Here is a 25,246-nt window from a genome sequence, read left to right on the forward strand (position 1 = left end):
TTCATTTGTGGGGTTACACAAAGCGTAGAAATACATTTTTAGTTATAATTTCAAATTATATATAAGCATTAGCTACGGTGTTTTCTTCGGGAACAATAAATATTACTACTAAAAATAGATGTTTATTTAAAAATACTGTTACAAAAAATACATGCATCTAACATCGTATAAAATATTAAATTGTGCTTTCCTATAATCAGATCGATACTGGTATAACTTAATAAAGTATGAAAATTAAAAATATAAATCTAAGATCTTATATCACTCTTTATTTATTACCGCATGTAGAAATAACTGCAATACGAGAATACTGTTATATGCAGAATGTTGTTTTTTTTTCATTTTATGTATGTACCGGACTTTCTAGCGTCTCAAACGCTTTCCGATAAGAATCCATTAATCAATTTCAAAAATAAATTTGCACACAAAAGCGTTAATAAATCGAAAGCTACCAAAAATAGGCGTAGGGGAAGGGCGGGCAAGATGGCATACTTAGTTTATTTTCCATATATCTGAGACATAAATAGAGATAAATCATTCCTTTTGATGTATAATGATAGCCAGGTCATTTTTCTACTATTCTAAGTAACAAAAAATCACTCATACAAAGAGATTTATTTAAAAAAAAATCAAAATCAAAATGTAACAAAAAACCATTTTGCCCGCCCAGTGCGGGCAAAATGGCATACACATAAACAATAGTGTTAAATACAAAAATAAATATAAATTTTTATTTTTAAGAAGAAAAAAAATTGAAATTAAACATTTTAGTTCATACAAACTTCGCAAATAAATTGTTTTGCTTTTTTGGGAAGTCCAGCACATTCTGAATGTGACCAGTTTTGGCAAATTTGGCATCTTAACCATCCTTCATTAGATTTGGACCTACTAAACGTATCATTGCAGTAAATGCAAGCGCAGTCCTCTTGTTCATCATCATTAATACTAAAGGGTTCTTCTTCATCACTTGATATATTGTTCAGTATTGGTCTGGTCCCAATATTTCTCTTGCCTTTTCTCTCCGTCTGATGTCTATCTTTGTTCACAATGCGTCTTCCATCACTTAAATCATTGACTATTTTTCTTTTCACGACGTCCCCTTTTCTGCTTTTTATTTCTTGTGCTTTTTTTTTCATTTTCTTTTTCGCGGAGATATTTCAGGAAGGGGCTCTCGGTTAATACATCTTAGTATTGACCAGATTTACGTTTGGTAGATTTTCTTACATTACTCTGAGGTACCGGTGCCAATTCCATCAGGATTCCTTCAATAGATTCATCTTTAGAACCAGATGCCGATGGTTCTTGGACATCATGATGATCGTAAGTTGCAGCGTGAGGAACATTAACATCAGCAGGTAAAGATGTAGAAGCAATGTCAGGTTTATTAGTAGAACCAAGCACATCCTCAGGCACATCTGTAGTTGCACTAGGCAAAAATGCATGCTCCGGAAAAATGTCACGATTTATAGGTGATATTGCGATTTCAATATTTGCTGTTTTCTCATATGCTTTCTGGAAGAGACTGGACAGTTGATATATGGTTATTGCACGACCAGGATTTTCTCTAAGCCAATAAGTAACAGCTTGATTATAATATTTATGCCTAAAAGGGCAACATCCAATGGCTGAAGGCGGTGCGTGCAGTGTGCCGGCAGGCAAAGTAATACCACTGAATTCTGTTTAGCTAATTCTTAGCTTTTATGGCTGGAGTGTCCGTCTAATATTAATAATGCTTTCTGCACAGGATTCGGCCTGACATGGTCAATGAAATGTTGCATCCACCTTATGAACAAATCTCCGGTCATGTATCCTGATTCATTATGCAATTTTAATATTCCTACAGGTGCGCCGTCATATAAAAGTGGGTTAAATCTTTTTCGGGGAAAATTATTGATGGTGGTACGTAAGTTCCTCCAGAACTCATGCACACTACAACTGTTGTGTGTACACCCCTTTCTGCGCTCGTGATAGAGCCCACTTGTTTTTTTCCTTTCTGAGCAAAGACTTTTGGCGGAACTTGGACGGTGGCCAAGGCTGATTCGTTCATGTTGAATATCATGGTATTCTGAATTTTGTGTTCTTCAACAACTTCTTCTAACTTATCAAAAACTTTATTTACCTGCGGCTTATTGAATGCCTCGGCCCATGCAAGAGACGTAGCTTCTGGAAGACGTAATGATAATTGCGGATTTCGTTGGCGAAAACCATGCAACCATCCTTTGCCAGCCATCTTGGTCACTTTATTGAACGGATGATTAATCTTCATTTTTTCTGCAATGCTATGGGCTAACTTGCATAAGTCTGCTCTTGTCACGCCAAAAAACCGGGATTCAAGATACAGAATGTGGGCAACTATTGCAGTCTCCATATCTTCGTTTAAAACTGTTGCCAGGGAGCCCAAATGTTTTTTTGCTTCAATGGCAATTTTATTTTTATTACCTGCTCGACTTCGTAGTGTTGAGAACGGTACATGAAATGTATTGCTTGCTTTAAGCCAACCCATTTCGGACTGCCTCTAAAGCTCTTTGCATGTCTTCCTCACTCCAACTATTTCTGTTAGACTTCCTTTTATATGAATAAAGCATCTGCAAAAAAAAACTGAATATGTACCTTAACCTGAAAAACAGACGGGCAAAATGGCATAGTATGTTATTTTGCCCGCCATAATGCTATGCCATTTTGCCCGTTTTGTATTTGCCGACTACTGATAGTTGAAAAAAATTAATAATGGAAGTAAACACAATTTTTATTTAAGGTCACATGCAGCGTATAAAACATAATTACCAAAAAGTGAATTCAAAAAGCTCTATAACCTTAATTTAATAAATTATTGAATAAAACTTACATTGACGCATCGAACTCGACCAGCACTTATTCACAAATACACCAATCTCGTGGCCGGCCGTTAAATTAGGTGCACGAGACTTAATGTGGACAGTGTTGCCACTGTTTATAATAAGTATCCAGAATTGCGGTGACGTAGAACCGTTAGCTTGACTACGAGAACAAAAAACCATTTTGCCCGCCTATGCCATTTTACCCGCCCTTCCCCTACAGAACGTTTAATGAAGTTATATTAGTTTTTCAGTACATTTGAAAAGTTATTTCCATTTAAGTTAACGTAATAGGTATACAAAATATTGTACTAAGTTGAACAAAGTACAAACAACCTATACAATAAATAAATATGTTAGCAACAATTAAAAATGAATAGGCAAAAATATGTTAATAGATTATTTTTATAATAAGGCTTAATTCATTTAAGGGTACTTCATTTGTAAGATCGAAAGACTTCGATCTGATGCGTATTCCATGGTCTGCATACTTCACAAATGATGAAGTTTTAAGAAGAAGTGACGGAGAACGACAATTGATAAATACTGTAAAGCATCGTAAAATATCTCACCTAGGACATGTGTTGAGGGGACCCCGATACTCGATTCCAAAACTAATATTACAAGGAAAAATTGAGGGAAAACGTGGACCTGGTAGAAAACAACATTCCTGGTTAAGAAATATAAGGGACTGGTGTGGAATACCAGACGCTGCTACTATATTTAAACAAACAGAACAAAGCGTTCTGGTCTCTACACAAAGTATTCTTATTGTATATAACCATAATTGATTATATTGTTCTGTTGGTATTGATCTTAATTTGTAGCCACTACAGATCGACGTATTTCTGACGAAGGAATTTCTATTATCACTGACAGTTTTCTTAGTATAGGCTCCCTCCTGTTGAGAGTGGCAAGAAGAGAGTGAAGAAGAAAAATAATCGACGTAAGATGCCTCAAAAACGAGGAAATACTACAAATCCTTAAATATTAGCCGTCGAGAATTTAAACCACGATTAACAATTTGTAAAGACACTAACGGTGAAATTCTACATGATAAAAACTCAGTTCTTAACAGATGGGCACAACATTTCAGCGAACATTTAAATATAAACGATATTGAAGGAGAGAACAATATAGAAAATGAACAAAATATACGTCAACTACACAGTGAAGACCCAACAAGAAGAGAAGTGTCAAATGCGATCCTAAAACTCAAAGACAATAAAGCCCCAGGAATCGATGACATCAGTTCGGAAATGTATAAAAAAGGTGGTGATCAACTTTTTGCATAAACTAATAGTACTTATATGGCAGAATGAATGGATACCAGAAGAGTGGCTGAAGGGAATAATATGTCCATTGCATAAAAAGGGGGATCAACTGGAGTGTAAGAACTATAGAGGCATTACTCTGTTAGCATCTGCGTATAAGATCTTCGGCAATGTATTATCTGAAAGACTTAAACATTTTACAAAGGATATTGTTGGTCAATATCAATGCAGATTTACTGCTGGAAAGTCAACTACACATCAAATTCAAGCACATAGGCAGATTCTAGAAAAGTCACTAGAATATAACATAGAAACACACCATCTCTTCATTGACTTCAAAGCAGCCTATGACAGTGTGAAAAGAACTGCATTATATAATGCAATGATAGACTTTGGGATCCCACCTAAGTTAGTTAAGTTGACCCACCTAACAATGCAAAACATAAGCTCATGCGTTAGAATTGAAGGAGAAAATTCTACGTTCTTTGACATTAATAATGGTCTAAGACAGGGAGACGCGTTGGCGTGTCTGCTTTTTAATATTGCCTTGGAAAAGGCAATCAGACAATTAAATATTAGAATGAATGGAACTATTTTTAATAGATCGACGCAAATTCTCGCATTCGCTGACGATATAGTTATAGTGGGCAGAAGTATGAGAGACATGGTGCAGTGTTTTACAAGGCTTGCGGACGCAGCAAGTGAATTAGGACTTGTGGTAAACGAGGAAAAAACCAAATATATGTTGGTTTCTAAAAACCCTCGAAATATCCAACAAAGGATTCAAATTAACAACCATACCTTTGAGCAAGTCAAAGAATTTACATATCTTGGATCGCTAGTAAACGCAACAAACACGACAAGCGACGAAATAAAAAGACGCATAGCAATAGCAAACAGAACTGTTCACGGCCTCCAGAGACATTTAAAAAATAAAAATATAAAACGTGCACTAAAGCTTAATATATACAGGACCTTAATAAGACCAGTTTTGATATATGGGGCTGAAACGTGGATCTTATCTCAAAATGATAAAAGACTTCTTGGTATTTTTGAGAGAAAAATCCTTAGAAAGATTTTTGGGGCCGTAAATGAAAATGGGCTATGGCGTCGAAGATACAACTTTGAACTGTATCAGTTATACACCGATCCAGATATTGTGAAATTCGTTAAAGTGCAGAGACTTAGATGGGCTGGACACATTGCTAGGATGTCAGATCACGAATACACGAAGAGATTAACATTTTCAAAACCAGAGGGCACAAGAAGCAGAGGACGACCACGAATGAGATGGATTGATGATGTGGAAGAAGACCTACAGATTCTAGGGGTTAGAAGATGGAGGGAAGTTGCCAGGAATCGACAGGAGTGGAGACTTCTTTGTGAGCAGGCCAAGATCCACAACGGATTGTCGAGCCACTTATGATGATGATGATGAAGATGCTTCAACTCAGCAGATATAGGTAGCGACCATAGCCTTCTTCTTCTTCAGGTGCCATCTCCACTACGGAGATTGGCAATCATCATAGCTATTTTAATTTTTGAGGCAGTAGATCCAAATAGTTGTTTTGAGTTGCATCCAAACCATTCTCTCAAGTTTTTAAGCCATGAAATTCGTCTTCTTTCGATGCTTTTTCTGCCATCTATCTTTCCTTGCATTATGAGTCGCAGGATGCCATACTTCTCGCCACTCATCACATGTCCGAGATACTGTAGCTTTCTCTCTTTAATTGTAACTTCAACTTCCTTCTCTTTACCTATTCTTCTCAGTACTTCATTGACCACAGCCTAGTAGTATGTAAAATAAGAATCATTCTGAAATACCTCACACCCAAGAGAGCGGCGCCAACACAAATAAAAATCAAAGTCGAAGGACTAAATACGGAATCCACGGAATACTTATACAGAAAAAGGATATCAGAGAAGATCGCTGGGAATGAAATATTAGAAAACGAAAACATCGAGGAAAGCTGGGAAAAACTCAAAAATATCATAATTATGCCGATTATTTTTGATGGATATAAAGAAAATTAAATATTTGATGAAAAATTGATATAAAGAAACTAAATACATGATAATAACAAAGAAAACACTTATATAAACAAATATACATTTGGGATGACCAAACAACAAAAACGACCGGGGTAGAAATACTAAGAAATACGTTTGTAAACATGAAAACAATTCTCTGAAATAAAGACCTGATTAGAACTGAGGGTAAGAGCTCTGAGATATTACGTGTTTTCGATACCACAATATGGACTCAAAAGCTGGAAAATATGAAGTAAGAACACATGAATAAGCTACAGTCATTTGAAATGTGGTGTTACAGAAGGATCCTTAGAATAGCATTGACACAGCGATATAAAAAAATGTTATATGTTAATATTGATAATAGAGAAAGATAAGAGGAGGAAGGACTGTAAGAATGTAAGAAGAAGGCGAGTGTCATAGTTGAAAAATTTAAGGGACTGGTTTAAAGCAGTTCAATAGAACTCTTCAGAGGAACGGTAGATTCTTCTTAAAGAAGAAGAGCACTAATATTAAAAGCAAAGCTTCTCTAATGACGTTCGTGGGTTTAATTTGTATGATCTCATTGGCTGGGCTGTGCATGATTACGTTTGGCCTCGTTGATAAGAGGATTTTATATACAAATTGTAAGAAGCTTTGTTTCTTTCGGGTGGCCACGACATTTAACGCCCTTTTTATTAATTCTTCTTCTTTCCGCGAAAGTAATAAAAAGTAGTTAATAGGTATTATATTTTCGTTTTCATACTTTATCATTATATCCTAAGGCTAAATCATTTTCTTATATATTAAGTTTAAAAAATAATACATTATCTAAATAATAAAATATTCAATTACAATTATATCACTATTTTTAACATTAAGTTTCTATTTGATAAAATAATATCGAGGTACAGGTATAAAGTACGTGGTATACAGATCAAAATTAAAATAAATACTGAAGCATTAGAGAGAACACTTCACTTGCTTGATTTAAAATATTCAAGTACCCGTTACGTGCTTGTCCATGAAGAGGCTACGCTAAACAATCATAGCGTGAGAAGAAGCTAAATACGGACACATAGGATGTCTTTTTAACTCTATTTAACCCATTTACGGCCAAAGGTGCGTAAACGCAACCTTTATTGTTAATTTTTTATTAAAGTAACATCTCAATAGATTGAGGTATATAGTATCATTTTTCTTTTGATAAAAATATTACTTTTTAAATATTTTAAGATTATTATAATTTTGCATAATATAATGATTTATGCACATCTTCATACAAAAAATGTTTCCGATACTAATTATAAACTTAATTCATATTTTGTATTCTATAATTATAAAAATATGTTGAAATTTTTATTATTCTAAAAACTTATTCATTCATACTTTAAAAATAAGGTCTATAATTGCATGTTTATACGATGGATTCGTATACGCACCTTTGGCCGAAACCATATTATATTTTTTTCGTAGACTAAACAATCTGAAATTACGATCTCGTCAATAGTCAATACTATTATATTTGCTTTTTTCTTGACTTAAATCAGTTTGAAAGTTTCCTTGTGTTTATTTGTTTTATATTCCATATAAGTTGAAATAAGGTAAGCTAAATTATTATCATATGAATGCGTGTATATAGTAATAGTATATTTTTAGTAGTGCATGTTTTTGTTTATTTTAGTAAATTCTCGAAATAGGTAATGAAGAGGGCACTAATTACTAAAGAATTAATGGCTTTGTTAGAAGAAGACTCAGACTGTGAAAATGCTGACTCACTTGATGTGGTTTATGTGCCGCCGGAAACAGATGAAATTTCCGATGTAGAAGACATTGATGATAATATTATTGGTACACAAGGAATAAAAACAGATATTGCAGGTATATATGAAATACAAGTGAATGGGAATTCTGATGATGATATTCCTGTGAACCACAGATCAAAACGTCCAAAGAAAGAACCAGGCAAAAATAATAAATCCAAATTTGTCCAAATTTGTCAAGTTGGGTAAAAACAGATACTCCTTCGTACTCGGCAGTAATTCAACATCAGTCTGATCAATATTTAGAAAATATAAAAGCCAACCATGGAGGCAAGTCACATTGAAGTTTTTTTACTCTTTTTTGATAAAGAAGTAAGTGAGAGCATTCTAAATTTTACAAATATTTATGCATCGCAGAATAACCGCCACAGATTTAAAAAAAATTATTGGCATATGTATATTATCTGGTTATCACAGTCTGCCTCAACTTGATATGTATTGGTCGAAGGATGAGGATAAAGAAGTGCACATTGTAAGAGAAAGCATGAGCCGACATAGATTTCGTTCAATCAAACAGAACATACATTTGTCAGATAACACCTTACTGAATAAAAATGATAAATTTGCAAAATTGTCACCAATTTTTGAAATAATTAACCGAAAGTTTGCACAATTTGGAGTCTTTGCAAAAAATCTTTCCATTGACGAGGAAATGGTTCCATATTTCGGGCGACATTCGTGCAAAATGGCCACATTGTAAAAAGAGACGATAATAGTGCAAGAAGAAAATGTCGGATGTGCAAAAGTAATACTATTTATTTATGTAAAAAGTGTACAGTGCATCTACACCCCGAATGTTTCGAAAATTTTCATCTTAAAATTTAATTTACAGTTAAGATACAATATGTTCCTTTTTTAAAAATTGTATGCGTATTCGGCCAAAGGTGCGTATACGCACCCACCTGTTTTTCCTTTCATGAGAAAAAAAAATTCTTTTTGGTTGTAAATTAGTCTTAATTTATGTGTTTTTAATCCAATCTTATAAATTAATTGTCAAATTTCTCTTTGTTTATTGTCTCGGCTCTTAATGGGTTAAATATAAAATTGGTTGAAAATGGGTTCAAACAAATGTATTGGAAGATGTATAAGAATTGTTAACGATTTTGTTGGTTTTCGATAACTGTACATTCGATAAAGTTGTAGTATGTAGGTACTGAAAAGGCATTCGATAAAGTACAGCATGTAAAATTAATATAGATGCTAAAAAATATAGGAATATATGACAAAGAAGTTCGCGTCAAATCTCCATACAACAAGGAGTCAGACAAGGTTTCATTTTGTCCCCAACATTGTTAAATGTTTACTCGTACCAGTTATTTAAAAAGGCACTTGAGAGACAGCAATTGTAATTAGATACGCGGACGATACAGTAATTCTGTCAGAAAATAGTGAAGGTCACCAAACTTTGCTTGATCGTATTCACGAAGTATGAGAGGAAATGGGCATTAAAATAAACTCTGTCTAATCTGTCAACAAAACCAAATTTTTAGTCTTTAGTCATAACCCTATTCAGATGCCGAGCTTCAATTTGATCCTTAAAGGCAAAATAGAAGGCCGGATTTTCTTCCATGTAGAAAGAAAACAGGTTTCTTGGTTAAAAAACATTTGTGAATGGACTCAGATATCATCATCATCATCAGTGGCGTTACAGCTCTTTATGAGCCAAAGCCTTCCTCAGAACAATCCTCCATTCGCCCCTGTCTCTGGCAACTCTTCTCCATGCTCTAATTCCGATAGACTTCAAATCAATTTCTAGGTTGTCTTGGTACCTAAGTCTCGGTCTTCCTCTTCTTCGTTGTCCGATCGGCCCTCTTCGGTCAAAAACTTTTCTGACTATGGCATCTTCCTCTCGTCTGATTACATGACCTGTCCATCTGAGGCGTGCTACCTTAATGAATTTTACAATGTCAGGTTCTCCAAATCTTCTATACAACTCAAAATTGTAACACCTGCGCCACAAACCTTGTTCTTTTATGCCTCCATATATTCGTCTTAGTATTTTTCGCTCAAAACGTTTGAGCAATTCTTGGTAATTCTGTGTTAGTGTCCAAGTTTCTGAACCATATGTTAGCACTGGTCTTATTAGTGTTTTGTATACAGTCAGTTTAATTTTTCTAGGCATTTTTGAGGCCATCTGTCTTCTTAAGCCATAGTAACACTTATTGGCGAGCACTATTCTTCTTTTGATTTCTTCACTGACGTTGTTATCTTTGGTTAGCAGCGACCCTAAGTATATGAAGGTGTCAACACCTTCCAGTTCTAGGTCATCAATTATTATTCGTGTAGGTGTCGGGTTGCTTGACCTAGTACAACACATATATTTGGTCTTTTGAACATTTATATTTAGTCCCATTCTGTGTGCAGATGCTCTTAACGACCGAAATGCTTCAGTCAGAGATTCTGTGGACCTACCTATGATGTCTATGTCATCTGCGTATCCGACAATTTGTACTGATTTGTTAACAGTATTTGTACTCAGATATCAAATGAGGACAATTACTCCATGCGGCAGAAGATCGAAAAGCCTTCAATGAAGATCGCCAACGTCGGATAATTCTGATATGACACGTGAAGAAAAAGATAGGGAGATAAGTGTATATGCGAATCATAGAAAATGATGAATTTCGAAGATTATGAAGAATACATCAAAATAGAGCAAAATTTATATTTTTGGATGTACATAACAATTTCAAGTCAAATGTATGAATAAAAAAAGAAAAAATTGATGAGTCTGATTCCCAAATAAGTTATTGACGACAACAGGGTAAAAAAACACAACCAGTACCAGAAGTTGGACAGAACGTATAAATAAAGAGCAAAAACAGAAGTTTATATAACGATCGCTATGAAAGAAACAGATTTGTACTTCGAGAATCGAAAGATGTCAAACGTTTTATCCCGATTTATTACTTTATTATCACAGTGTGGCAAAAAACGCACCTTTCTTGCTAAAATTGGGAACTTAAATTTTTGATACGTTAATAATTCTTAGTTTGTCAGCATACTAAAGAGTAAAAATATGAAACAGGTAATAAGTTAAGGACTAGTACACGCATGTATACAAGTCTTTCTTTATATAAAGGTCGCTACTGGCGCACACTGGTGTATTATTTTATAATAATTGCCAGTAGACACAGCGTTTCCGTTCATTTCGAGTCTTAATAAGTCGCCTTACACTAAATATTTTAAATCAACATTTAGTACCAGGAATTCATAATAGATAACTAGAATTATAAAATCAAACAACTATGAGTGTTAACGAAAGTTTTCGAAAAATATTATAAATTATAGAATATTTACTTATCTAAACATTTTATTTTGTATTAAAATACGCATTTAATCCCTGAATAATCATGTAATGTTTAATGATCTCTAATACTTTTTCATAATCACCAGTACATAAAATTTAAAATAATTGTTGTCATGTATGTATACAGGGTGTCCCCGAAAATAGTACGTTCCTTTAAGGTTTAAGGTATGGATATAATACACAATTTTGAACAAAAAGTCTGTAACACTTTTTTCTAAACTTAACCGTTTCAAAAAAAAATTACATTGTTTTCCATATACGTAAATTTTTATTTTCAGAAAATTAAATAATCTGGCAATGTCATACGCAGTGAAAGAGCTTCTGAATAAAAACTCGTTTGTGACTTAGGGTATTTAACAAAATCCAACCCTTGTTTATTTACTATTCAAGTAAACGTCAATGATACTGTGTATCATTGACGTCTATGTCCAATTTGTGATATATTCGGTTATGGACGAAACCACCTACATACAAAATGTTAATTTTAGAGGAAGATCCCAAGAGGTAACCCAGACAGAGGAGTCCAGATGGAGAAAACCAGCTTTTAAAAAATCCGCAATTCAAGCTGGAAGACATCGCGGCGAAGGATGAATGGCCATGCGTAGTTGGTCGAGAGCGATTCCTGTAAGGAACCAGGCGACACCTTACAGTAATTAGCCTTACTCGGGCATGCGGGGCTCTGCTCGAGTGGACTGCAATTCCCTAGCTACTCGTGGGAACAATATGGAAAATAATATGGAAACCAATATTCCCGAACAACCCGTAGTAGAAAGCCCTGAAGGCACTACTATACAGATAGCGAAGCCGACCAAAAGGAAGGCGGTCAGAGTCACCTCCCTAGAGGAGGTGGATCTAATGACAGACGAGGAGGTTATTAAGGCCAGGCTGGCCGGGGCCTCCAAGAAGAAAGTAAGGGATCTGGTGGGAAAAGGCCAGGATTACATTGAAGCCAAGCGCTCGGTGATCAAGGCCAACCTCACCAAGGTGCTTGGGCGACAAAAGGACAATCCCCCTAAGTCTAAAGAGAAGGCGGAGCAAAAGCTGGAAATGGCTACGCAAAAGTCTACAAAGAAGCGACAAAGGTCGGACCACAGTACGCCGCCAGCGGAAGCCAAAAAGAGGCCGAGGAAGTCAGAAATGACTTTTACACAAGCCCTTTGCTCGGCAAAGGTGGCTGTAGTATGTGATGGCTTCCCTGGAGTCAGGATGGAACCCACAAAGCTTAAGGCAGTGCAAACATCCATCTTGGAGGCTCTGGAGAGAACGCCAGAAGAAGGGCCGCAAATCAGGCTGCTAAAGAGCACATTCAAGCCCGGTTACCTGGTAATGACGTGCGCGGATAGTGCAAGCGCACAATGGCTCAGGGACACTACTCCCACTCTGAAGCCTTGGGAAGGTGCAAGCCTCCAGGCTAAGGACGAGAGTGAAGTCGAGAGGCCGTGTTCTTGCACTGTCTACATCCCAGACGAGGACGGAAAGAGGTTGGGGGCGGAAAGTGTGCTGACTCGATTAAGGGTCAGCAACCGAAAGCTCAACACCCTTATATGGACCGTTTTGGGCAAAACACCTGCAGAAAAAGGGCAGGTATGGGTCCTCTCAATGGACAAAGAGTCCTTTGAGGAACTCAACAAACTTCAAATGTGTCCTTACTTTGGCATCGGAAGAATTAAATTCCGTGTCAAGGATGATGGGTACATTAAGAAGGTTGCAGAGGCCGGACCATCGGGGTTGCAAGGCGTAACTGCCGCAACCTCGGCAGTCAAGGCTAAGCAAAAAAGAAAAGAAGTAAAACCTTCAGAGGGGCAAAGCTCTAAAGCAGCGCCAAAGAAGGTTAACACTTCGACCAAACACAAGGCTCGCCCTAAGGATGATAAGTCGAGGGAAGGAGCTAAAGAAGGAATAATCCCGAAAGAAGTCCGTACCGACTTGCAGGGGAGTGCTACAAACCCGCCCAGAAGGCTAGAAGCCACTGAGCGGGTGGCCGCTCCCATGGAAGGGGTAGAGGACACGGGAAAACCCGAAAGTTAGCCTTCAGTTTAGAGGAAGGCAGAGTAAAGGTCCTGCAGGTCAACCTTCATCATGCTAAAGCTGCGTCGGCGGTTTTGTGCAGAAGGTTTGACATGGAAGGCCTGGACTTGGCCCTACTGCAGGAACCATGGCTCCACGGAGGGAAGATTGCAGGCTTGAAGCCGCAACAAGGTAAGTTACTATACGATGCGAAAGGAGAGACACCTCGAGCATGCATTGTATATGGTAACGAAGTAAACTGTACACTGATTCCGGATCTTTGCTCCGGAGACTTTGTTACAGGTATTTTAACCGCTTCCACCGAGGAAGGTAGTAAAAGATGGTTGGTCTGTTCTGCCTACTTCGCTGGAGAGAAGGTCTTCCGCCCAGGCATAGTAGAGGACGTTATAACCTACAGCCGAAGGGAGAACCTTCATCTAATACTGGGATGTGATGCCAATGCCCACCATCTGGCATGGGGGAGTACGAACATCAACAGTCGAGGTGAGTCTTTACTACAGTTCATCTTAAGCATGGGTTTAGAAATAGCCAATATAGGAAATAAACCTACCTTCGTTACGGCCACGCGCAAAGAAGTCTTAGATGTAACACTTTGCAGTGAAAAAACGTACGATACTATAAAGAATTGGCATGTGTCAGAGGAACCTTCATGTTCCGACCATAGGCACATTCGATTTGATTTAATTACTTCGACTCGAATGGTGGCAAGGTTCAGGAACCCGAGAGAGACGGATTGGGAAGGCTATAGAGGCTCACTCGAGAAGTCTCTTGAGGGAGGAATCGGCACCATAAAAGACACGGACGATCTCGAACTGACAGTCGAAACGGTGAGGGAAGCTGTTCTGGCCGCTTACCAGGAGAATTGTCCAGAGAGAGAAAAGAAAGGAAAGAAAAACACACCCTGGTGGAATGAACACTTACAAAAGCTTAGGGCAGATGTAAGAAGGCTATTCAATAAAGCCAAATTCAACCAGGACTGGGCCATTTATAGAGAAAAACTGACGCAATATAATAAGGAGATCCGAAAAGCCAAAAGAGACTCGTGGCGAAAGTTCTGCGAGGAAGTCGAACAGGCTCCCGCATGTTCCAGAATCCACAAGGTCCTGGCTAAGGATGGTATTGCGAATCAGGTCGGCCTCTTGAAGAAAGAGGACGAAACGTATGTAGAAACCCTGGAGGAAAGCTTAATAATGCTCACCAAGGTACATTTTCCCAGCTCATCCATTGACAATAATCCTTCGGTAGAGGTAGCTCATCCCAGAAGGCCTACTAAGGCGGACTGGAAATTAGCTACCGACATCACGAGACCGGAAAAAGTCAGGTGGGCCATCAATAAATTCCAGCCATACAAATCACCTGGAATGGACGGGATTTATCCAGCCTTGCTACAGAAGGGACAGGATGTGATCATCCCGCATCTAACAAAGATCTTCAAAGCTAGTTTGGCATGGAGATATATTCCAACCGCATGGCGAAGGGTGAAAGTCACATATATCCCCAAGGTTGGTAGGGTAATGGACCAGACCCCCAAGTCATACAGACCAATAAGTCTATCCTCTTTCCTAGCAAAAACGCTGGAAAGATTGATAGACAGGTATATTAGGGACGACGTGCTGATGGAGAATCCACTTAGCGATCGCCAATATGCATACCAGCCAGGAAAGTCAACTGACTTGGCGCTGGATGATCTTAACAGACTGCTCTCAAAGTCGCTAGATGACAAGGAGATAGCGGTGGCGACATTTCTGGACGTGGAGGTAGCGTTTAATAACGTCTCCTTCGAGTCTGTAACGGACGCGCTTAAAAGAAGAGGAGTTCCTGCCTTCATATGCGAGTGGACAAAGGCGACCTTAACAAACAGGATCATTGTGTCCTCGTTAGGTGAAGCCACTATTGAAGCGAAGGCAGGAAGCGGCTGCCCACAAGGAGGAGTTTTATCCCCATTACTGTGGGCTACGCTTATGGACGACCTACTTAATACACTGACCAGGGAGGGTTTTTACTGTCTGGGTTATGCGGACGATTTGGTAATTGTAGTCCGAGGACGCTTTACCAAAATAATTTCGGAGAGACTTCAAGTCGCTCTGAGGATTGTGGACAGCTGGTGTGAGGAAGAAGGCCTGAAGGTTAACCCTAAAAAAACATCTGTTGTTCCCTTCACCAGAAAAAGAGCACTGCAAGGCTTACAGCCACTAGTGCTCAAGGGAGTAGAAATCCCATTCACAAGTCAGGCCAAGTACTTAGGTGTAATATTCGACCAGAGGCTGACATGGAATGCACACATTCAGAAAGTCACACAGAAGGCCACTATGGCCCTGAACACATGTAGACGAATGTGTGGTAAGAATTGGGGGTTAAATCCTAAAATGAACCTCTGGTTGTACACAAGGGTTATAAGGCCCATGATAACTTATGGTTCAGTGGCGTGGTGGAACAAAACGCAACAGTTCGGGGCGATTCGATTGCTCAGTAGCACACAAAGGCTTGCATGCTTGAGTGTTACCGGAGCCATGAGAACAGCCCCAACGGACGCGCTAGAAGTTCTGCTAAACCTACCACCTCTGCATATATACATACAGAGTGAAGCCAGATCAACAGTACATCGGTTGATCCAAGGCCAAGCTCCAATAAGTATGATGCAGGGAGCTGATAACTTAAGGCTATACCAGGACATAAAGGCAGACCCCGTTCTAGGAATGCCTGTAGACCGAATGGTTACGAGGTATAGTTTTAACAAAAATTTTCAAATTATAATACCAAAAAGAGAGGACTGGGAAACTGGTCCGCCGCTAACAGCAAACTCAATATGGTATACGGACGGCTCCAAAACGGATACAGGTACGGGGGCTGGAATATATGGCATAAAACCAAGGACGGAAGTCCGGGTATGTCTAGGAACATACGCGACCGTATTTCAAGCCGAATTAGCTGCTATACACAGGTGCGCTATGGAACTAATCGGCCGAAATGTAGATAACGACTCCATCGTTATCTATTCGGATAGTCAAGCGGCTCTAAAGGCTCTCAGTTCGGTACAGGTCGATTCATGGCTGGTATGGAACTGTTTGGATGTCCTCTCTCAGGTGGGAAGTCAAAACAGGTTGACACTTGCCTGGGTGCCGGGACATAAGGGTCATCGTGGCAACGAGAAGGCCGATGAATTGGCCCGAGAAGGAGCATCTACGCCACTGGTTGGTCCGGAACCCTTCTTTGGAATCGCAAATACGATAAAAAGGGCAGCCATACACAAATGGGTGCAACAGAAGTCTCTTGAGTGGTGGAACAACTCACCAGGACAGAGGCAGGCCAAACAGTTCATCAAAGGACATTCGGCTAAATTTACAGCAGACTTACTTTCGCACAGGCGCAGGACTGTCAGAATGATAGTGGGTCTGCTCACTGGGCACTGTAGACTCAATAGACACCTGAGTCTCATAGGCCTGACAGAAGAGGACACCTGTCGTTTCTGTCTGGAAGAAGAGGAAACCGCTCTACACGTTCTGTGCCATTGCGAAGGTCTCGCACGAATGCGGTTTCTAGAACTCGGAGAGGAAAAACCGGAAGCACCAGGCTACATGAAAAGGCCACTATCAAGGCTGTTGAGTCTCATTAAGAGGACCAAGCTAGATGAAGTGCTTTAAAATAAGGGGGAAACACAATAGATCTGCAAAGGTCGCAGTGTATCAGGCTCTATTGGCCGCCCCATTTTCTACATTCTACATTCTAGAGGAAGATCACCTAGTTGTAAATCTGGTACTCTTTGATAGTGGTATGGATGTAGAAGTTGTTCCCTAAATGTTCTATGAAAAACGTTTTTTGACATTCCAATATACATGAATTCCCGACATAAATTTGGACAGCTAAATTACTGTTACACTGCGCTTCTCCATAAATAATCAACATATCATGGTACTTATGAATGGAAAACATTTTCGCGGTGACACTAAACACGATTGTTTCAAAATATCTGTTTACTAAAGTTGTGACTGCCTACGTTTAGATTTTTGTACCGTACGTAGTTGACAGATTTCTTTTTGCATACCAAAATATATATTCGGTTTTTGGTCAAACGGTTGAATTTAGAAAAAAATGTTATAAGACTTTTTGCTCTAAATGGTGCCTTCTACCTATACTTTTAAGGAACGCACTATTTACGGCGACACCCTGTATAATAAAGTAAAAAAAAGTTCAACAATAATAACAAAAGAACGTATTGAGTTGACAACGCCGTTGGTCTGTTGTGTGAGTAAGACCGTAGTACGGCATCTTTTATACTATAAACACTGGCACATTAATGTCAAACCGATTCTAGTCTAACTGTGTACTGTAGCTGTATTATTGTTTGTAGTATTAGTAATACATTATAAGCATTTTTACTCTATAAAAGAGATTTTTTACCTACCTACAAGTACAAAACTTAATAATACCTAAAATACATTATGACAGTAGTATTTTTTAGTAGTAATAGACACTTGATACTAAAAAAGTGCCATATCATTTAATATGGTCAAAGGAAGGATTTAGTCGGACGGATTCGATATGAAAAATGGCCAAAATATCGAGGTCGGGTAAAATGATTATAAAAATATCTAGGAATAACAACTTGCGAAAAAAATTGCCCATAAACAAATGAAAACTGAGTTTAACATAATAAGAATTAAATACCTTTTACATTTAAGTGTAATTGATATATATTTAATTAAACAATTAAATCAAAAAATCCAAATGGATTACAATAGTTGATTTTTGTTCAGAACGAACGTTTTCGGCTTTATCAGTCTATCTTCAGTGAACTTTGAAGTATTTGCGCTAATAACGGCATCAACAAGCAGTGGGTAGGTTTAAATTGAAAACTAAATACTTGAAAGTATTAACCCTGCAGTACTCGCGTGGGATACCACCATATCCCACTTGCCGGAAAAACTCGAATGCGTTCTTATACAGCGCATGTTCTACACCAGCTTCTAGCTAAGCTTTCCCGACAGTTTACTCAAGACTGGTAAACTGCGTATGTGTGCGTTTTCTGTTCAGAGTTATTGTTGAGGTTAAATTTGATTCTGGGACAGATTCGTATCTCATGCTGATATTGCATATGTTGGTGAGATATTTGTTTATTTTTATTGTATTTTGTATTTTTTTTTATATGAATTATTACTTATAGCTTTCAAAAACGTGCAAAGATCCGGAGAAATACTGACACAAAATACTGGCATTTTACAAAGAGCTTAAAGAGGAAGAAGTACTCGGAGTAGCAGATCCAGATGAAGATTATAGAGATTTTTGTTCGAAAAGTGTTCACGACACTGATTCAGAAGATGTCGGGAAGGAGGATGTTGCCGAGGAAGTTATAGGATGTTACGACGCTATGAAGTTACCTGTTATGTTGAGAAAAACCATACAACCCGCTGGAGAAAAATTTGTCCACCAAAAACAAGAACTAGAGTGTATAATATCTTCGAAAAAAAAAACCTCGGTCCATAGATGATACAGCAAATGCCAAAACCATACCAGAATGTTTTAAAATTTGTATTAACAACAACATTGTGGAAATGGTAATTGATTCTACAAATATATACATTGAAAATGTTAACCCAAGTACAATTGGGAACGAGACGCTAAACAAACTCATCAGTGTGAAGTCCGAGCTCTATTTGGACGCTTTATATTGATACCTTCTAGGAGTTAGTAAATCAGGCAGACAAAACATAACACATGGTACTGGGATAGATGCCATATATTATACGATGTCTTACAATCGGTTCCGCTTTCTTCTATGTTGCCTACGCCTTAATGATTTCATTGGTAAGGAGCGAAGGGAAATCGTTAGGTTTGCAGCAATACGAGATATTTATAGGAACTGCCAGTAATACCTGTACCTGATCTCACAACTGATGAATAATTTGTAAGTTTCAGAGGTCTTCCCCTTTAAAGCGTGCTAAATACGGCATCAAGGTATTCGTATTAGTTTACCCAAATAACATGTTTACTGTGAATTTTGAAATATACACAGAAACTCCACCAGAAGGCCTCTTTCGACTATCGGGACAAACATGAGATTAACATATTTTAGGTGGCACTGAAAATATTAAGGCAGTAAATACATGGGTATAATCCGCGCTTAGCTATTTATTTTGTGTAGTGACACACAAACCTCTAAAAAAGGAACCGAAAGATTATCCTTGATGTGCAATAGAAAGAGAATATAGACTAATAATATAAAGGTAAAAGGAAATGCGCACAATATACTTGATGAACATCCTAATGGGCTCAGACAGATTCATCTCAACATTTTTTGTTGAAACATCTTATTTTTGAGCAGAAAATCTTTAGTTGTTCTAAGTCCTGTTCTTCTCGGGACATTCTGTATATAAGTTATAATACTATAAAAGACAATATATTTGGCAGATGAATTCATAAAAACTATTAACTGGTAGACAGCCAATATGATTGTTATCACCAAGTAAGAAATCACATTATATTCTTTGTTTACAATTGGAAGTTGATTATGTGTATCTACATACATCCCATTAGTAGAATACTTTATGAAACATGTATAAGGTCCACACATTAGATTCCTGATTTAGACCACACATTATATTCCTGAAAATAATTGGAATCATATTTTGATAATTTAGACTTCCGAACAACTATTGCTGATATGTAGCACAAAACATTTACAGCTTGCTATCACTTCCTATAAAACCTGAAGTCAACAAAAACTATATTGTTTTTAAGCAACAAACTGGATATTGTTGTATTTTTAGATTCCGCATACAATTATGCAACATACCAGGTATGTTATACAAAATATATATAAATGTTGAAAAACTTTACGTACATAGAGTGGTTCATGATTTTTTTTAGGAATTTACATAGGAATTTACATTATAAATAGAGCATATTTATATGTAAATCATTTAAAATTAAATACCTTATATTTTATGATTCTAATGAAATAAGAAATCAATCAAATTCTTTTAAGTATTATTTGAACTCTACACCTAAAGTTAACACTTTTGGAGTTATATGGAGAGTATAATATTTTATGTAGAGTTGGAAACAGTGTGTGAACAACGTGTTTGTTACTGTGTGTTTAGAGCTCCCAGTTTGTTTTGAATATTTTTATTGATAAAAGTAAGTTTATTAGCAATATTCACCAACATTTATTTTGACAATCGCTGTAGTTATTGCAAAACTTTTGATATCACAATAAAGAGTAATAATCTAGATAATACTTAAGCATATTTGTAGTTGCACCTTAACCTAAAATAGATTAGCGTGTTTAAAACTTTAAATCTGCGCTGCTTGTACCTGTAGGTACCTGTTATTCCGTTGTAAAAAGTTACCTGGGCGGCGAATCGGACGTTTTTGATAAGGACGGATGGTATAAAACCGGGGATGCGATTTATATCAGTGATGACGGAAAATTGCATATAATGGGAAGATTGACGGATATCATCAACAGAGGAGGCGAAAAAGTCAGTCCAGCAGAAGTTGAAGAAATTTTATCGACTCATGATAATATTCGGGAAGCCTGCGTCGTTGGAACCAAATGTGAGCGATTAGGAGAAGAAGTATGCGCCTGCATTATTTTAAAAGATGATGAAATAGATCTCACCTTGGCAGATGTCAGAAATTTCTGCTCAGGTCAACTCTCCTACTATAAGATCCCTTCCAGAATTGAGATCATGACCCATTTTGAGTTTGGGTTTAGCAGCCAAAGAGAACACACGTGCAGACAACGACATCGACGAAAATAAATTCGCATATCGGACCTTTTCACGGTGTCGGAAGTCAAATAATAAATACAAGTGATTAAAGTAAAATATAGATAATAAGTGTTTATAAAAAAGAACTTTTGATTCGTCTACATTGAAAAAAAAAACGTAATTTAATTAAAATAGTGAAAGTAGCATTGATAAATAAATTAGGTTTCGGCAAGGTGACAAAAAGATAAGAAATATTTATCGGTTGGTTTTTAAGATCATTAGCCAGATAATTAAGTAAACAATACAACAGGATATCGTAAGTAAGCAGAATTTTAGTTTTAATAGTAATAATAGTAGCTTTGATACAAACAATATAAACATATAGTCAGGGCCGGCTTCTGAGTTTTAGGAATAAAAGTGTTGGAGTATTGGACGCAGCCAGCGCGGATGTGGGTGGAAATTTGAATTGAGTAGAGTTTTCGCACAACTGCACCCGTGACGCAGTGACTAATAACCCTAGCACAGAAAATTACTATAAATAAAGAACAATGAATTCAGATGAGGAGTTAACTGATGAAGGAAAAAGGAGGAGAGAAGATGATGAATATTACTCCAGGAGATCAAAAAAAAAACACAGAGAACCCCACAAAAAAGAGAAGAAGAAAACACAAGTGGAATCGACCAAATGATGAAAATGATGAAAGAATTAGCAATGGATGTAAAAGACATAAAAAAAGAACAACATAGATCACGAGACAAAACAAAACTTTCATTTTCTAAAAGGAAAAGAAGAACCATATGCAGTCGATTTTCAAGATATAGTGTTTAAAATACCACTGGCTCAAAGCATGGGAACATCAAAAAGGTTTATCTCTCATATTAAATTCAACATTTTGACAATATGTTTTAATATAAGTATCCATTAAACAATATTTTATTATTATTTTAGTTGACTTTATCAATTTGACTACCAGTCCAAAGGTAGAAGTATGTTCTGTTCCTTTGGACAATATGACAGTATTTTAATAAATGCATATTGATTTTAAAACGGTGCAACTTATAGATTATATAAAACTCTATGTCTTTTATGTCTTTTACTTTTACTCCAAATAGCCAATTTTACTTTTTGTTTTTTGTTCAATTGCAATTCCAAGGTACACAAAATACTATGCAAATAAATTTATACAACAAATAAAGCAAGAAACTATTGAATAATTTGGTGAGCTACCTTCATTTTAACCTTAAAATTTAAAAAATCAATCTAACCATCATCTAAACTTGTTTTAAGTACTTTCATAATTTCAATTTTTATTTGAATCTTTTTATCTACATCTTTAATCCGCTTTAAATATTTGGCAATCATTTTACCAAAAAATGTATCTTCATCATCCTCATCCATCATGGTGGCTACAGGAACATGTATGTCTTCCTCACTATTGGTATCCTTCAAATAATCCATGCTATCACTAATAGATAAACTTGGGGTTGTTTCTATTTCTTCTGGAGGATCTTTAAAATTAAGTTCAAAATCTTCTGATTCTTCTTTCATTTGAGAGTTGAAACTGTAATCTGACTCACTCTTCATTTGGGATTGAAAATTACTGGGTTTGTATCCAAGCAACATGGTTCTTGTCCTAATATAAAAATTAATATGTTAACAAAATAAGATAACAAAACATATTTTTTCTGACTAAAAGTAACTACAAATAAAAAAATGTATAAAAAAATTAAATGATACTCTTTGAGACAAGTATATAATACTAGCAAAATAGATCATACAAAACATACAGAAGATATTGATTTTTACAAGAACATGGGAGTTTGTGGTGAAGCTTAATGAAAATACAGGGTTTGACACAAAGATCCCATGACTGGGTCACAGACAAAGTAATGTCTCATAGGTAAGAAGGAGAAGAAAGGACTAGCAAATTTGGTGACAAAACAAAATAATAGGATGATAAAATAAAAATTATGAACATATTAGTAACAAATATAGGAAAGGTAGGTCATAAAAGTAAAAAAAATCATAAAAAATAAAAACAACAGAGTATAACATATTAAGAAGTGTGGTTCATAAATAAATGAGTCGCAAGTCACAAAGATTTAATGTTGTGTAATGATTTAGTAAGAACACATAAAAAACAAAGGTAATAATCCATTTATAAAATGAGTCATTGAGGTTTATTATTGAAAATTTACAATGGCTAATGTATTTAAGGTTTGGTAAAAATACAGAAGAAAAACAATGGGGATGGTTCATCAATAAATGAAGTCAATTGAAATATTAGCTGTTGAAAATTGGCAATTTCTAATGCTTCTACAGCTTGCCAAAATACAAACAAAAAACAAACAGGAAAATCTAAATAAATAATCTATAAATTGAGTGGAAATGGTAAATGGTAAATAAGAGAAGTAATGGACATTTATTTTTGAAAATTAGTGGCATCTTTTAATGATTATTAAGAATGAAAAATTAATGAGATCCCTTAAATTTTTATGAATGAGTACATGTCTGTCTTTTATTACATAAAAATATAATATTGTAAGTTCTATCTTTATTCCAATAAATGATACACAATACATAAAGACAATACATACTTTCTTGGATAAATAAATTTGGACAAAAATCTCATTTGTTGGAAGAGAGGCCATGGACGTCTTGGTACAGCAGAAGGATCTGTATTTCTTAGATGCCTTAGTTCGAGACAAAATCTATTTCTTAACAGACACCACCTGGATTCACAAATTTCAGCTAAAATCGAATGTTAGAAATTTCATTGATGTACTGTTAATTGTACAGTGTCTAATAATAACTTACCTGAAGTATTTAGAGTAGCAGCTATTTGTTTGAAGGCTTCAAATTTTGCAAACTTATTTTTATGCTGACCATGATTTTTGTCATATATAACATTATACATTTTTACTAAGTCTATGAGTTTATAATCGTCTACGTCCATTTTAAATTAATGTTTTATCTTTTGTGCATTTTGTGTACTTTTAGCACTATTAGGTTAAGTTCTCTAATTCTCTACATATAACAAATAACGTTGTGCCAACTGCCAACCCTTACCACAGATAAATTAAAAATTAAACCTAGATTTCAAGATCACCCTAGATTTAGATTGGTAACAAGGATAGCCAGGATCAACGCACGTTTTTATTTGTACGCCCTTCCGTTTGGTGGCACTATTAGTCTCGTTCCTGCGCATGGAAGTAAGAAAATATCTTACCTCCATTCGTTATTAATATTATTATATTCGTTATTAATGTTATTAATATTAAAATTAAAGTCCAGAGTATATACTTAAAGCACAGAATAATAAACAATCAGAATGCCCACTCTGCTTGAAAAGATATTATATGCGCAATCTCGTTCGCGCAGACGGAATCAGCCATATTTTAAACGGAACCAGTGCCGTTCAGTGACATTTTATCTGGTGTGGATAGAAAAATTAACCAGGTTTAATTTATTTACGGCAACTATAGACATAATGTGCACTATTTTATTCGTACTTTTAGTTGAAGAATAGATTAAATTATTTCAAATTTACTAAATTATTAATCTCTAAAAATTTAAATTACAGTTCTGCCGTAGCTTGTCACAAATTTCTCAAACCGAGTCTATGCTTCATGCTTCCGTTTAAAATATTGCGATTGTGTCATAGATGTGCTGACACGCTTCAAGGGCGGCATCCGGCATCTAACTAAGAGAAGAGTGGGCATTCTGCTTGTTATTTAATTCTGTGCTTAAAGTCTTTCTTTGAGAACATCACAATATATACTTAAAGGGGTGGTATATACTCTGGAGAACATCGAGATCGAGAATCTAGATTCGTAACTCTATGTTTGAGAAGACCTTAAAGAAAGAGTAACGAGAAGAATATGACATATCTTTATTTGTTTTGTTTTTTTTCACAAATACCTTGCAAAAAGATACAATTTTCCACTATTTTTAATTATGGAATCGGACACAATACATGGAATAGCAATGGAAAGGAAGAACTGAACACAAAGGAATGGTTTTTAAAATAAGACATATTTTAAATGGAAGTTTTATTTTTAATGGAAATTATTTAAATACTGACAAGTCTGACAAGTTCTTGTCACAACATTAATCTACTTAGTTAGACTGCACTTTGCTTGTATTATTAATATTTCTTGTAACATTATATTATATAATAATATTTCTGTTTTTATAAATAAAGATTTTATTCTTCAATTTTTTTAACCACTTTGGCATTTTAATGTTATGGAAAAT

At 36.2% G+C, this 25,246-nt stretch overlaps 2 protein-coding genes across 2 annotated transcripts; both read right to left on the reverse strand.

The window, feature by feature from the left end:
- Positions 1–767: 767 nt before the first annotated feature.
- LOC140442503 (uncharacterized) lies at positions 768–1,136 on the reverse strand. Its single transcript, XM_072533570.1, has one exon. It carries the CDS (start codon positions 1,134–1,136, stop codon positions 768–770), a length of 369 nt encoding a protein of 122 aa, XP_072389671.1.
- Positions 1,137–21,020: 19,884 nt separating this feature from the next.
- On the reverse strand, positions 21,021–24,082 carry LOC140441953 (uncharacterized). Its single transcript, XM_072532968.1, has 3 exons — positions 23,807–24,082; positions 23,587–23,740; positions 21,021–22,622 (listed from the first exon to the last, which is right to left on the reverse strand). Exons 1-3 carry the CDS (start codon positions 23,943–23,945, stop codon positions 22,250–22,252), a joined length of 666 nt encoding a protein of 221 aa, XP_072389069.1. The 5' UTR covers positions 23,946–24,082; the 3' UTR covers positions 21,021–22,249.
- Between the last annotated feature and the right edge of the window lie 1,164 nt (positions 24,083–25,246).

Source organism: Diabrotica undecimpunctata, chromosome 5, assembly GCF_040954645.1.
Source record: "Diabrotica undecimpunctata isolate CICGRU chromosome 5, icDiaUnde3, whole genome shotgun sequence".
In the NCBI taxonomy this organism is placed as follows: Eukaryota; Metazoa; Arthropoda; class Insecta; order Coleoptera; family Chrysomelidae; genus Diabrotica; species Diabrotica undecimpunctata.